This window comes from Coturnix japonica, chromosome Z (assembly GCF_001577835.2).
Source record: "Coturnix japonica isolate 7356 chromosome Z, Coturnix japonica 2.1, whole genome shotgun sequence".
In the NCBI taxonomy this organism is placed as follows: Eukaryota; Metazoa; Chordata; class Aves; order Galliformes; family Phasianidae; genus Coturnix; species Coturnix japonica.
In genome coordinates, this window is record NC_029547.1 from 17,465,077 (window position 1) to 17,478,831 (window position 13,755).

The 13,755-nt window shown below is 37.0% G+C and overlaps 1 protein-coding gene across 1 annotated transcript in view; it reads left to right on the forward strand.

The window, feature by feature from the left end:
- ITGA2 (integrin subunit alpha 2) overlaps positions 1 to 13,755 on the forward strand; it is a 61,482-nt gene that overhangs the window by 13,042 nt on the left and 34,685 nt on the right. Inside the window, exons 2-4 of the mRNA XM_015848698.2 lie at positions 4,177 to 4,300; positions 11,101 to 11,210; positions 12,702 to 12,793. Of these exons, the coding sequence (XP_015704184.1) occupies positions 4,177 to 4,300; positions 11,101 to 11,210; positions 12,702 to 12,793 (326 nt within the window). The remainder of the gene's footprint in view (positions 1 to 4,176; positions 4,301 to 11,100; positions 11,211 to 12,701; positions 12,794 to 13,755) is intronic.

Below are 13,755 nucleotides of genomic sequence, written 5' to 3' on the forward strand. Positions count from 1 at the left end.
GAAATACAATGCAGACTGGTTCTAGAGTTTTGTTAGATATCTTGCAGTCTCTTTTATTCCATTAAGTATTATTTTCTAACTGCTGTTTTCTCTAAAATGTTGTTGGGAGCCACACTGCCTGATGAAGAAGTTCCCTATCTAGCCTTCAAAGAGGAAAAAAAAACCCGAAAAACAGAAAAACACACATTGAAGTTTTCAGAGGCCCCTTAAGAAACTTTGGGCTTGTATCTGTCTTCGTTTGTTCCATGCAGTCTGTTTATTTGACTGTAATTATGTTGTCATTTACAGGCAGAAGTTGTGAACAGCATTTTTCCTCGCCCAACTAATTTCTCATCGCAGTTGTTAGGTCACAAAGTAATATTCTGTCACCAAGGGCTATTGAAACCCAGATAGTGAATTAGTTTTCTTTATTCTGAGATCCCCAGATTATCAAAGTTCATTGCCTGAAGGCAGAAACAGATACTGAATCTTTCCAGTCTAGTATATACAGTACTTTGAACTCAGATTCTTCCCATTAATGCATAAGAGACCCTCTTATTCTGGAACAGTCTTAAAATAGGTTTGCAGCAAACATAGCGCTTTCCTTTTTTTTTTTTTTTTTTTTTCTTTTTTCCTTTTTTTTGCTACAGATGCTTGAATTTCTCATTCTAAATACTGTATATAGATAGATGTACAAGATGGATGAAATATGTCTTTATACTGTAGGCACAATTACAAACTGGAAAAAAAGCAGGAAAATGCCTTCTGTATTATTCTTCTCTGGACACTGCCACAGCTATAAGATACTTGTGGCTTTTCACTCCAAAGCCAAGGTTTATTTCCATGTACACTATGTGACGTGTGTGACATAGATTTTAAAGAAAAAAATCTACTGAAAATTATCAAAATATGAAGCTTAAAATAGCTGTTGCTGAGATATGTTTATACTATAGTTCCCTTGATAATGTCAGGAGTGAACCAGATGTATTTGCCCACTTTTTTACTTTGATTTTGCAAGTAGTCATGTAGTAAGTAGTAGTAAGAAGAAAAACTGATACACAAGAACATTTCAGATGACACGGCCTCCCCAGACCGTTTCTGGTTTCTTTTATAACACCATTTTATTTTTTTTAAATGTGGTTGGACTGAAGAGAATTGCAGTGCTCACAGGAAGGCAAGGGGTGAGATGGACCGGCAATGTGCAACTCAGCCAGCATTTTCTTAGACCCTATCTAATTTTACACCATGCCCTATATGAAATTCAGTCAACATGGGAGTTTCTCTTCAGGTTGTTAGTTGTGGCGTCTGGTGGTTGCAGTTTTATGAGGTTCTGGCAATTTTTGCCCTCACTCTTGCATTTAGTAAAACCGTAGTCTTGGACACACAAGGAGGGTTCTCCAATGCATTTGCACCTAAGTTGGCCAATGCACTTCAAATATATTTAGCCAAGTAACAGTTCAGATAGCAGGCTAGATATAGCATATATCTTTGAAACACAGGAGCATTAAAGTGTGATGGCACTCCCTTTTACCCAGTGACAACTGGGCAGCGGCAGCAGTATTAAGATGTATTCACTCAAGTCATACAAATGGAAGGGTTTTTTTTGGTACCACATTCCTAGGCAGCAAGTACCGTCTGGGATGGCTACAGTCTTGGTAGGTGACAACAAGAAGATCTTTCTTTTAAGATAAAATCCTGTTATTTTCTGTTAGATGAGTAGGGCTCTCGCTTGTTCTCCATGCCCAACTCCATCAAGGTAAGGCATAGCCACATGTTGCGTTGCTTCCTAACAGTGCATGTACAGCAACTGAGGATGGCAGTAACTCAGTGCAAGGATGCAGAGGTGAGCGCACAGGCTTGGAAAGCCATACGGCATGTTTCTAAGCAACATATGGAGCTAGAAAGCAATATTAAATTTTAGGTTTACAATTGGCATGTGATTTGCTATTAACTGTGAACCGGAGTCCACACAGTCAGGTATTTCTCTAGATGCATTTGGGGTCAGATTTTGAACATTTTCCATTGTAGGATAATTTTGTCTCTTCATTCCAAATCCAAGCTTTATTTACATGTATATCACCTGAGCTGTAGAGTTATTCTTTCCCTGAATTTGCATGCAGGAAGATAAAATATTCAAAGGCATTATGGTAGAGCCAGTCATGGCCTCTGAGAATGAGTCACTGCTAAATGATACTTGATTTGGACCAGAAGACTCCCAGAGCTCCCTTCCCACCTCAACCCTTCTGTGATTTCTCACCAAATATAATATAACTTAAAAACAATAGACTGCAAAATAAACCTAGGATGGGACACAAGCAAAATATTTTGATAAAATGCAAATGTGTTTGATCACCAAAGAATTAGTAGCAAAGTTTCCACAGTAATCTTAATTTACTTATAGACAAAATGTCTCTCTCTCCTTTTCTGTAATCCCCTAAACTTGGATTTGAGCTGCAACTTTGAGCAGTTACAATTACTATCAAAAGTATTGCAAAACACAGAGTGGCGTGTTTGTACACACTCTTTTCCAGTCTTAAAGAACATGGCTGAGAAAATATTTCTCTCTAACAGTGTTTCTCAAGGAACCGTATTTCTAGCGAAATGCAATTGTTTGGTTTCCAAAGGCCAGCTGTAGATAGTTCTTGTTTGAAATAACTAATGTATGATTTCCTGTTTTGAGTTTGTGGTCAAAAAGTAGTAAGTGTGTGAGCTGCTTTTAGTCTTTTGCATAACCTCTGTGCTTTCTATTCCATGGCTATGATATGAAAGTCATTGAAATTTTTTACATGTAGTGAACTTTGCTTGCAAACATGCAGTTATGATTTTGATGTTATCGCTATGATGTTATTGTTGTTACTCTTACAGCTAAGCTGCCGTGGTGGGTTGTTGTATGCTAATTTAATTTTGGTGGAACCCTCTACTGAAGCTGTTTCTTTGATCTGGAAGAGTGTAAAACCAACAATTAGCAGTCCACACATCAAAGCTAGAGAAATACAATTTAAGACCAGATTTTTAAGATGTAAAAGATCAGTATGTATCTCCTTAAAAAATCTGTTATAACTACTCTGCTACTGAATGACTCGTGCTGAAAAACTGTGATGAGACATATTTTGTGTGTAGAGTAGATAAAACACTTCCTGTCTGGATAGACAGGAAGGGAGGGAAAACATGAGGGATGTTGTTTAACCGGTGTGCAACTCTGTGAGTGAATCTCACCTGGGAACCTCAGCAGTGCAAACAGAGGTCACCATTTCTTCCTTTGCTGTCATTGTCAAAGGCTTTTCTGGGCCACTAAGGTGTCCCTGAATTGGGCTGTAGTTTCTTGGGATCCCATCATCGTCTCCATTATTCTGCCTGGAGGGGGGAATAATCTTCTCATTGCAGTTAGTGGTTTCTAATAACATATAGTGTACAATAATAAGCAAAATTCCTGCAACTTCTGTAGTAGACATTCTTCTTAACATCCACTTACAAGCCTTCATCAGAAAGAACTCAGATCCGTTATGAATGAGGAGTGGATCCCTGCACTTCCCAACACAAAGTAATTAATATCACAGTCACAGCAAAGTGATGTTTCAATATTAATTTCCATTAGTTTATTAATGCTGTGATAACTTCCATGTTTTTATTTTTAAGTTTTCTGTCTGGATAACAGTTCTGACTGTTTGGACATAAAACAAACATGCTGTGGTAATAAAATGACTCAAAACCATAGGTTACCTGAAACAGTAGCTAATTTGATTTTGTTCCAGCAGTTCAAATATTAAGTTGCAGAGAGACATTTGAATACAAACAGTATCAATTATGTCTGTGAACTTTTGTTTCAGTATACCTCAGCAGGTTGCTGATGTGTTTGGGTGTGCCATATGCTTATGTCTTAATGCAAAGAACCTCTGAATCATATTTCCTGATTCGCTTCAGCTAAAACGCTCTCATTAGTAATGCCACAAGATTTGCCGAGCAAAACAGTGAATGAATCATTAATCTACAATATTATAACACCTGTGCAGCATACTAGATAGGCAGTACACATGGTGGGGCAGATGGGTGCCATAGGCTGGCTTTTATTGCATGTGTCGAAGGCTATGTTTTTTTTCCTTCTGTTGTGGCAGCTGGCACGGATGAAAAAGCATTTCCAACAGTATCTAAATTCTTCTTTAATTACTTCTGTGGTAATAATAATCTTTTTGTTAACAGGTTTTCTTCATAACTACTGTGAAGCCTACAATGTTGGACTCCTTAAAGCAAAAATATTTTCTGGTCCATCAAGAGAGCAGTTTGGATACACAGTTCAACAGTTTATAAATGAACAAGGCAAATGGTAAGTGGTTTGAATGCCTTGAAAATGTCCATGTAAACGAGTAACAAAAAATACTGTGACTTATTTTTGTTTTATGATTCTAGATTTCATTTGAATGACTCCCAATTAGTTCTTTCTTATATTAATCTTTTTATTAGTAAATACTGACTTTATTAAAACAAAAGCAAAAATGTTCTGAAGATGCATTCATGAGAATGCTAGGATTTTTTTTTCCTTTACACAATGTAATCTGAAATCCTTATCTCTTTTAATCTTTTACTTTACCTTCCAATACATGACTTTCCTCAGGCTCACAATTACTTGTAGCATTTTAAATCTGATCTCAGTTACTCTTGTAGCCATAATATACCTATTACACACTATATACGTTAAGGATATTTTCTACTTTAATGTTAGCAAAGTTAACACTAATCAAAAGAGCTAAAGAGTTCTAGTTATTAAAATAAACAGAACTTAAATTTTGTACATCTTCATCTGATATAATATTAATTGTTTGCTTCTTAAGGGCAACATATTTGGATGTGTACCATAACATAATCCTAGAAAAGGATGTCTGGTGCATTTCCTCAAGCATAAAATTTCATGTGAAGTTTGCTGTTGCCACAACATTCAGCTTAATGAGTAATTAGTAAAATATTTTTTCTGGTAATGTTCCAAAAAGAACTTTAAAATATTAAACCATTTACATTTGAACGCATTGTACTTTTTCCTTCTGCAGTCTCAGCAACCACAAAGCTTAAGACATCTTTTATGGCAGGGACCAATGGAAAGTTATACAAGCTATACATATTATCATAAGCTGAGATAATATTTTAGATGCGTCATTCTCCATAGATTGAAGTGATATCAGAACCAAAGAAGCAACAAACTGGTATGTTTAATTGCTGATGGACAGATAGTAAGTAAAATTTTTTTCAGTGGAAAGAAAGATGTCAAAGTCTGAAATCTATGGAAACGTATACAAAGATCTCAACATTTGGAAAAGCCCAGATTAAACTGTAAAGGAAGTAGAGATACTTCACTGTGCAGAGTCACAGTGCAAGGCCCAGTTTGTTGTACGTGGAAAAATGTAAAATTCCCTTGGACCCACTGCTTCTCTGGCATTACCTTGTTTACCACTGATGACCAGGAGACAAAGTAAGAGACCACAGCTGTATCCCGAGTAGAAGCGCACTGTTTCCTCTCACTCCTTTGGGCATGAACTTACCCTGCTCCTTGCCGCCCTGCAGCAGTGGTTTCTTGCTGTGTTTCTGCCTGCCTTAATTATCTGTTTAGTCACCCATAGTTCTGAGCACTCTTTCTTCTGTGTGAAACTATTGAAGGAGAACAAGAATGTTTGTCCAAAGTGAATTAAGTACTTCGGTATTTTCTGAAAAAATTGTTATGTATTTTATCCTTTTAATTTCTCTATAAGCTTACAATACAAACACCAGGTGCAGGACTCAACTAACGCTTTTTTTTTCTTCTTCTATTGCCTGTTTTATAATTAGTTCCAATATAATAACTAACTCCTTCACTACAAATTTATTGGCCGGTATGCTGAAGTTTGGGAAAGAAAGTAAATTTGGACTTACTTTCCCTATCTTTTCTCCCATCTACATGAGTATTAGGAATTTGGGGCCATATTCTGCAAATAGGCACTTCTTCATCATTTATTTGTTCACTGCACAATGTTTGACCGTGATTCCAAAACTTAGAAGAATATTATTAGCAGTTTTTTTAGTAACCATGGCTTGTTAGAGACTCATAGTGAAGAAAAGCTCTTTTCAGTCTTCCTCTCAAGTAATCTTTAGACATGCAGGGAAAAACAAACAAACAAACAAACAAAAAACCATCACTCACAGTTTACTGTCCTGTTCTCTTCTTATCTAGGCTATTTTCTGTTTTACTGGGGCAATAGCACTTTTGCTTGTGCATGTTATTTAAAAGCATTCAAGCTGTTCTTTAGGGTTGATTTTTTCCAATAGGTGATGTGCTGACTGCAGACCATTTGCAGAGCATTGCCTGACATGACTGAGCTAGGAGGGAGGTAGACAAATTGAGATGGTGGGATACTCCCCTTGAAAGGAACATTAATCACTCTATGCTTTTACAACAAGACCGTCATTGTGCAGCAAGTGCATGATGCACTTGTAAAATCTGTTTGGGCGCAGTGGAGTTTCTCTCCACGTCAAACACCACAGGTGGCAGCTTTCTCCAATGGAGAGATTATCCAGAATCTGAGATTCACAAGGATTTCATCACTTGCTAGACCTTGCTTTTGAGTATGGTGTGGGATACTGCATGTAGGGAAGCTGTGACACAAACCAGCCAGGGAGCCCTTTTTGTATCGAGTCAGAAGATCCAGGATAATTGGACACTGATCTGCTGTGAATTGATGGCATGTGATGCTTGTAAATAAGGACAGATTGCAAGCCATGCAAAGCTCGAGCTTTTCATAATGCCCGGTGGGAATTTTCGGACAGGAACTCTTTAATGAGGTCAAGTAAAATTGTGAACACTGAAGAAACTTGCCAAATAGAAAAAATAGAGGCAGATCACCATGCAAGTAATAAGTGATGACAGAAACATCAATGAGTTTATAATGTGGTTCTTGTCATGAGATTATTCACACTTAAGCCTTAAATTGAGAATAAATCCTCTGTTATTTCATTAACATTTTGTGAGATACATTCACAATATTGCTAATGGACTAAAATCTTAGTGAGATTTTTGATATCAAGTTGCAGCCACTCTACTCCATTCTACTGGGATATGGGATTTTTTAATTCTGTTTTGCATCTTACAGTATGGATTTTGCATTTTTAAAATATTTTTGTTACATTTAATATCATGTCAGTTATGAAATAACTTGACATGTACAACCATTTCTGGAGTATTGCTTAATCCTGAACAGTGATAAAAAATGATTGCAAAGTACTGATTACTGATCGAAATACAACAGCCTCTCTCCTGGGAAGGTCTGTTGAACTGTTGACTTGTTCAACCAAAAAGACATTTTGACAAAACCACACATTTTCGGGTGCTGGCACCTTTGGTTGAAATTGATACATTTACAATAAGGGAATTAATTTTGTCCAATTTTATTTTATTTTTAACAAAATGCTGCCATTATTACAGCTGTTGCTTTTAAGTGTCAGCAGGAACTGCTAACATTGGATTCATAGCCTTTAGCTTTATCAACCGTGTGACCTAGTTTGCCTTTTCCCAACTTAGAGAAGCAGCTCCAGCTTCTGTCTTCATGGCCTTCTAAGTCTATCAGTCGGAATTCTTGCTGTAACTCACAGTTTTTGAGATTTTGGGTATTCTGTTCAAAGAGCAGGAAATTTTAATGGTAATCAGGGCTTTAGGACGTGTAGAGAAGCAGCTAGGAGAGTGAAGATATTTCTGGTCTTCATATCTATTCATCACTTCCCGCCATTGAAGAGAAAAGAACCAGATGATTTAAGAGGTCCTTTTTACATTTATACTGCAATTTGTTGCTAGCCTCCTCTGTTTAGAAATTGCACTAAAGAGCAAATGCATTAAAAAAGTCAACAAAGCAACGTTAAATAAAAAACCCGCTTTGACAACAGCTGGGAATGTAGCCTTTCACCCTGAATTCTGATTTTTTTTTTTTTTTTTTTTTTGCAACATCACACTTTGCCAGTTACTCACTTTGCCATGGTGTAATTTCACGGAAATAATTCCCATTACACTTTGATCTGCCTCTCCTTCAGCCTGTGTGGTATGGCATTCCTGCTGAACTTTATTTGACTCCATGTAGTTCTCTTGCTTTGTGTATAGTGTTGGAGACTGATTAAAAAGCTGACTAATAAAATCTGTGCCAATACTACACAGTGATCACTATGGTATTATGTAAAGCTACTAAACAAGGATACAAAATGAAGTTTTGTTAAAATAAATATTTAACCCATGCCTAAGAAAGGCTCGTAATGAATATACTGTACATGATACAATTTATTTTAAAACAAGTATTTTCAAGTATTTTAGTATCATTTTTTGCATTCTTTCCTGATACATTCTGTTTCGATCTGTTTCATCTACATCCTGTTTAATCAGAGTAAATAAATGTTTTTGTCACTAGCAGGATGCTAGTCAGATACTCTCTCCCTTTCATAATTTCTGTTTTTTTTTTGAAAGATACACATTTTCCCAGAACATTGTTGTGTAACTCCGTACTGTAATTGTTGCTTTTACCTCTGCTTTTCAAATACAATGAGGTTTGACTGATATAAAATGAAAACCAGTATTAAAGTCACATTAAGACTCAGGATACAAAAGAAGTCATAAGTAATTTATCTCCTAGGGCCTTTATTTAGACATCCCTCCCTCCTCCCCTCCCCCCCAAAAAAAGTTGTTGTAGGCTAGGAATGGCAGAAATTGTTTAATAATTTTTTCTCAATAAAATACTGATGAAAATTTAGTTAAGTTGAATAAGAAAAGATGTTTAATAATTAATTTCTGAAAACCAGAGTGTCAGTAATAACGAGTTCTAAGTGTTAAATTCTGTGTATAGATGCATTTTTTTGCTCATGGCATAATTGTGCATTGAGAGTTGTGGGTCTTACAGATCTGTATTGAAGACTAATTACAGCAAAAGGGAAGGTACTAAAATAACATCCAGAACACTACCAGGAATGTAAACTAAATAAAAGCTATAGTTACATTTGCTTTAGACACAATTGGCATAGATACTGTTTTGAGCACAGAATTAGAGGAGCTTACTTTGTTAGCTTAGTTTTTCTTTGTTTGATCCTCACAACAAAATGATTGCTGTCCTTCTGCAAGATAATTGAGAAGTGGACCGGTACTTCTAAAATATCCCTACACAATTACAACTGAGCCAATAAAAGAGAAGAATGTCATTTGTGCAACTAAGCTTACATTTGGCTGATGTTAAATAAACTAAGAAATACAGATAGCAGTCTTTGCTTTAAGAAATCTGAATTATGGAATCATAGAATTTCCTGAATTAGAAGGGACCTATAAGGATCATCCATTCCAACCCCTGGCTTCAGAGACCACCATACTGGACCACCCAAAAATCAGATTGTATGTCTGAGAGTCTTATGGAGATTCGAAGGACCCAAACTTTAGTTCCTGTATATAAAACCATGTGTTTTCATCAAGGCCATATTACTCAAACTAGTTATAAAATTGGAGCAATAAAATCAAGTATTCCTCCAAAAGTTGGTAACATATCATTCAAGGAAACGGCTTTGAAGCATAGTTATTTCATAAAATAATTTATTTTAGAATGCACAGTATTTGCATCACCTACCCATGAAATTTTAGGGAATGGCAGTTTACACACTAGCAACATATTGGTGAACTGAAAAATGATAGTTTCTTATTAAACTTTGTATTCTGTACTGTTTGTCCTTTATTGCTACTCTCTAATCATCTATCTGTTGCTGGTTTCTGTGTGTGTGTTTGTAGAGATCATGTTCCTATGGCTGTATTTTGCCTTGCCCTCATTGTGTGGCACATTAAACTATGTAAATAATTGTCTTCCCCCAGAGTTCCACTACCCTGTGCTACCTGCTGGTCTCACTCTCTCAGAGAGTAGTGCTGGAAGGCAGGTATTCTTTAGCAGCATTTCCACAGGTTGAATTTGTTTGTTTTGTGAAGGCTTTCAGACAAAATGTGAGAGGTGTTTCGAGGAATAGGCCCTGGAGAGGGAATGTTAACAGCAAATGAAGAAGTGAGTTGGCAAGAATGAATCATTTCATGCTACTTCCATGAGTTACCAAAGTCCTAAGTTTCCTGTTCACAATTAAATACTTCACACAGCAGTCTGTTATCACCTGCAGTATTATCTTTCTTACTCAGTGTTGTCAAGGTGTGGTAGCTTTCAAGTTCAGACATTAGAATTGTACTGTTGTCGAACTGATCCTGTAGGAAGTGCTTCTTATCAGTTGAAAGAATAACTTCAAAGGAAGCAGTTAACTGTTACCTGACGGGAGAATAAAATTCTTTGTCTCTTCTACCACAATGCATTTATTTCTAAATTTGTGTGCACTGGTGTATATTAACATCTGTGCTTTACTTCTTCTGACGTGGTGGCACAGTGTCACAAGTGCAGCAAAACAAGTTGCAGGTCCAACCTTGGTCCCATGGGCTCCATGTGGCCCACCAAAGCTCCTAGGGAAGCTGCCTGACCTGGGCTCAAAATTGTTATTTAGCACCATTGTAACATCATTGCTCTATTAGCCCTTTCGGTGCTGAAATCAGGAAAGGGGACACAGCGCAGCGCCAGCTCAAGCTGCCATAGAAGAAGACTGATGTAGTAGTTTCACAAAAACCGGGTCAAATAGGCCACCAATTTTATGATTTTGCTGTTTTCAAATTTGGTTGCTGTTGTTGTTGTTACTTATAGGCATTGATTATAATATATATTTTATGAGGCCTGCCCTGAAAGCCTCCTATTTTAGGATGTTATCCCACAACATCAGAGGTGGGTGTTGGTGTTATACCATTAGAAATTAAACCTTCCCACCACTGTCCATTACATTGTGTTGCTGTGTGACAGATAGCAGCAGAGGGGCAGTCTGACAAAATTGTGTCTGATACGGAAGTGAGTATGAAGTAAGGATGTGTAATGGAATTTCTTCATATGAAAAAAACAGCTCCCACTGACATTCTTTAACACTTGATGAATACTGATGGAGCCTAAAACGTGAATGTGAACAGTGAGGCAGTGTTAGGTGCTATACCTGGTGGAAGTCTCCTTAGCTCATCCCCTCAACTGGCCCTTTTGGTATGGTAAAAATATAATGACATTCCTGTTGTTTCAGGTTATTGGTCGGCTCACCCTGGAGTGGCTATCCCGCAAACAGAACTGGAGATATCTATGCATGTCCTGTTGGTACACCTAAAACCACATGTAAAAAACTGAATTTGCAAGGTAAGTTATAGTGAATAGTGCCTCATTACAATTATTCAGGCTTTCCTCATTTTTGTACCTGGCCAATCTATCTAATGAAATAACAGTTGGAAGCTAGCAAGGCCAGCTGCAAAAGCACGTAACAGCAATGTAAGCATGAATGTTGTTTATGAGGAATTCAGAGGAATTTCATTTTCAATGACAAGAACAGCATTCACTGGTCTCAGACTCCTTGAAGAATAAAAATATTTTTCTCTTGTCTTTTTCTCTTAACTGTTTCAGACTTCTAAAATTAACTATTGGTGAATGTGTACACATATTTTTTACAACTCACCTTATGATACTGACATGAGCTTTATTTTTACACTTCTGTCATTTATTTCAAGTATTCTTAATTAGTAATCATAGAGTCAAAGAATGGCCTGGGTTGAAAAGGACTGTAATTAAATGATCATAAAGTTTCAACCCCCCCATGGTCTGTGCAGGGTCACCAACCACCCAACCAGGCTGCCCAGAGCCACATCCAGCCTGGCCTGGAATGCCTCCAGGGATGGGGCATCCACAACCTCCCTGGGCAACCTGTTTCAGTGCATCACCACTCTCTGCGTGAAAAACTTCCTCCTAATATCTAATCTAAACCTCACCTGTCTCAGTTTACAACCATTCACCCTTGTCCTATCACTATCCACCCTTGTAAACAGTTTATATCCTGTTTATATGCTTCTTAATAAAATAACAATAACAATAATGAAAAAAGATAGTAATATGGCTACTATTATTATTAGTGTTTTCTATATCCTTTCTGGAACACTTTTTGTTCTGCCTTTAAAAACACTTATATTCTTAGTCATTTGTAGCAGCCTTATTAACAGTGTCAGCAGTATTAATATTTATAAGACATTTACTTAACACTTGCGGATTCTTGTTACATTCTCATTTCTCATTTGATCTATATATATATATGTATATCTATATCTATATATTATATGAAGCCTTTTCTGTTTTGTGTATTTATAAACTAAGTATAATAAGAGATTCCCTTTTGGATACGGTGAAAATAAAGCACAATTGAATAGCTTAAATGTGTACTTCATATTTAATTGTGGTGACGTATCTATTTTCCGCTGTTCCTTTCACATTTTGTCTGAAGTGTGATACTGGATAAGGGCAGCCCTAGTACCCTGAGGAATGTAACAGGAGCTGTTCAGCTGCATCTACAAAGCCAGCCAAAAATGCTTAATTGGAAGGAAGACAATTTGTTCCTCTCTTGTGCCTTCAGCTCTCTTGGGAGCAGGTGGTTTAAATGGCCCTACTTAATTAAAGTCTATTACTAGCTAGCAAATTTATGGTAATGATTGGTTTTCATTTCTTTTGTCTTAAAGTATTATGCAGGTGTTTGGAAGAAGCATGTTAGGTTCTGAGACAGAAAGGAATTCTAACACTCAATTGCTTCTGTTCCTCAGCTAATATTTTGCCACTTCTTTTTTTTTTTTTTTTTTCTTTTTATTTCAGCTTTAATAAATATTCCAAATGTAACTGAGATAAAGGAAGGCATGAACCTTGGCTTGACGCTGATCCAGAACTCAAAAACAGGAGGATTTTTGGTATGTATTGAGGATGACTGTACCATGCTCAGGACTTCCCACTTGAGCACATGCTTTATCCTCCCATGGCTGCTTCTCTCCCAGGCTCCAGACTCTTGTGTCCATGTCTGCTCCCTCTTGAGAGCTCTTTCCAGGCTCTTCAGCTCCTGGCATGTCTGTGTTGCAGCTTCAGGGCTCTGTGTGTTCAGCTTTTTGATGTCACGTGATTTGCACAAGCTTGTGACATAAGAATGCCTAGTCCTGCTGGAACAGTGTTTAAGAGTGTCACTCCTCTGACGGCTAACAAATTTTTATTTATTTTAACTTTCTGTCAGTGTTCCTAGCATTTTGTTCTTGGGACGCTGCTGTTCTCTAATTTGAAGGAGCTGCCACCCACCCCTGGGATATAAAATCCTGCTTCTATATTTAACACAGCATTCTCTTTCATCATTTTCTTTGCTAGACAAACAGATTTTTGGCCAAAATGAGATTTTTAAAATACACCTGTCCTGAATATTACATACAAGATGTATGCTGAACTCCACATGAATATTTCCAGGACCTAGCGCTGTGTATTTAGAACTTACCTGTCTCAGCTGCAAGTGCTTCTTGTAACACACCATCAGACCATGTGTACCACATTTGCCTTGAATGCATACTTAGTGTCACCTTGTAATCAGCCAATCCATCTACTTAGAATCAGTTCTGAGGGCAAACCTGTGCCTCTTTCTGACATTCTGCTTTTCAAGTTCTTAGTTCATATTACCTTATCTACCACTTTTCCCCTGCACTAATGGTGCATCTTGCTTTTTTGACTGTAACTATGCTAGAACGCTTGAACTTATCTATAGATACAGTTAATTTCTTTTGTCTAGAAATGCTACCATCTTATGAAATGTATTAGAAAATTTTGATGCCATCTACCTCTGGTAATCCTGTTTGACATTTATGTCATTTTTTGTTAATTTCTGCCTTTAATTACT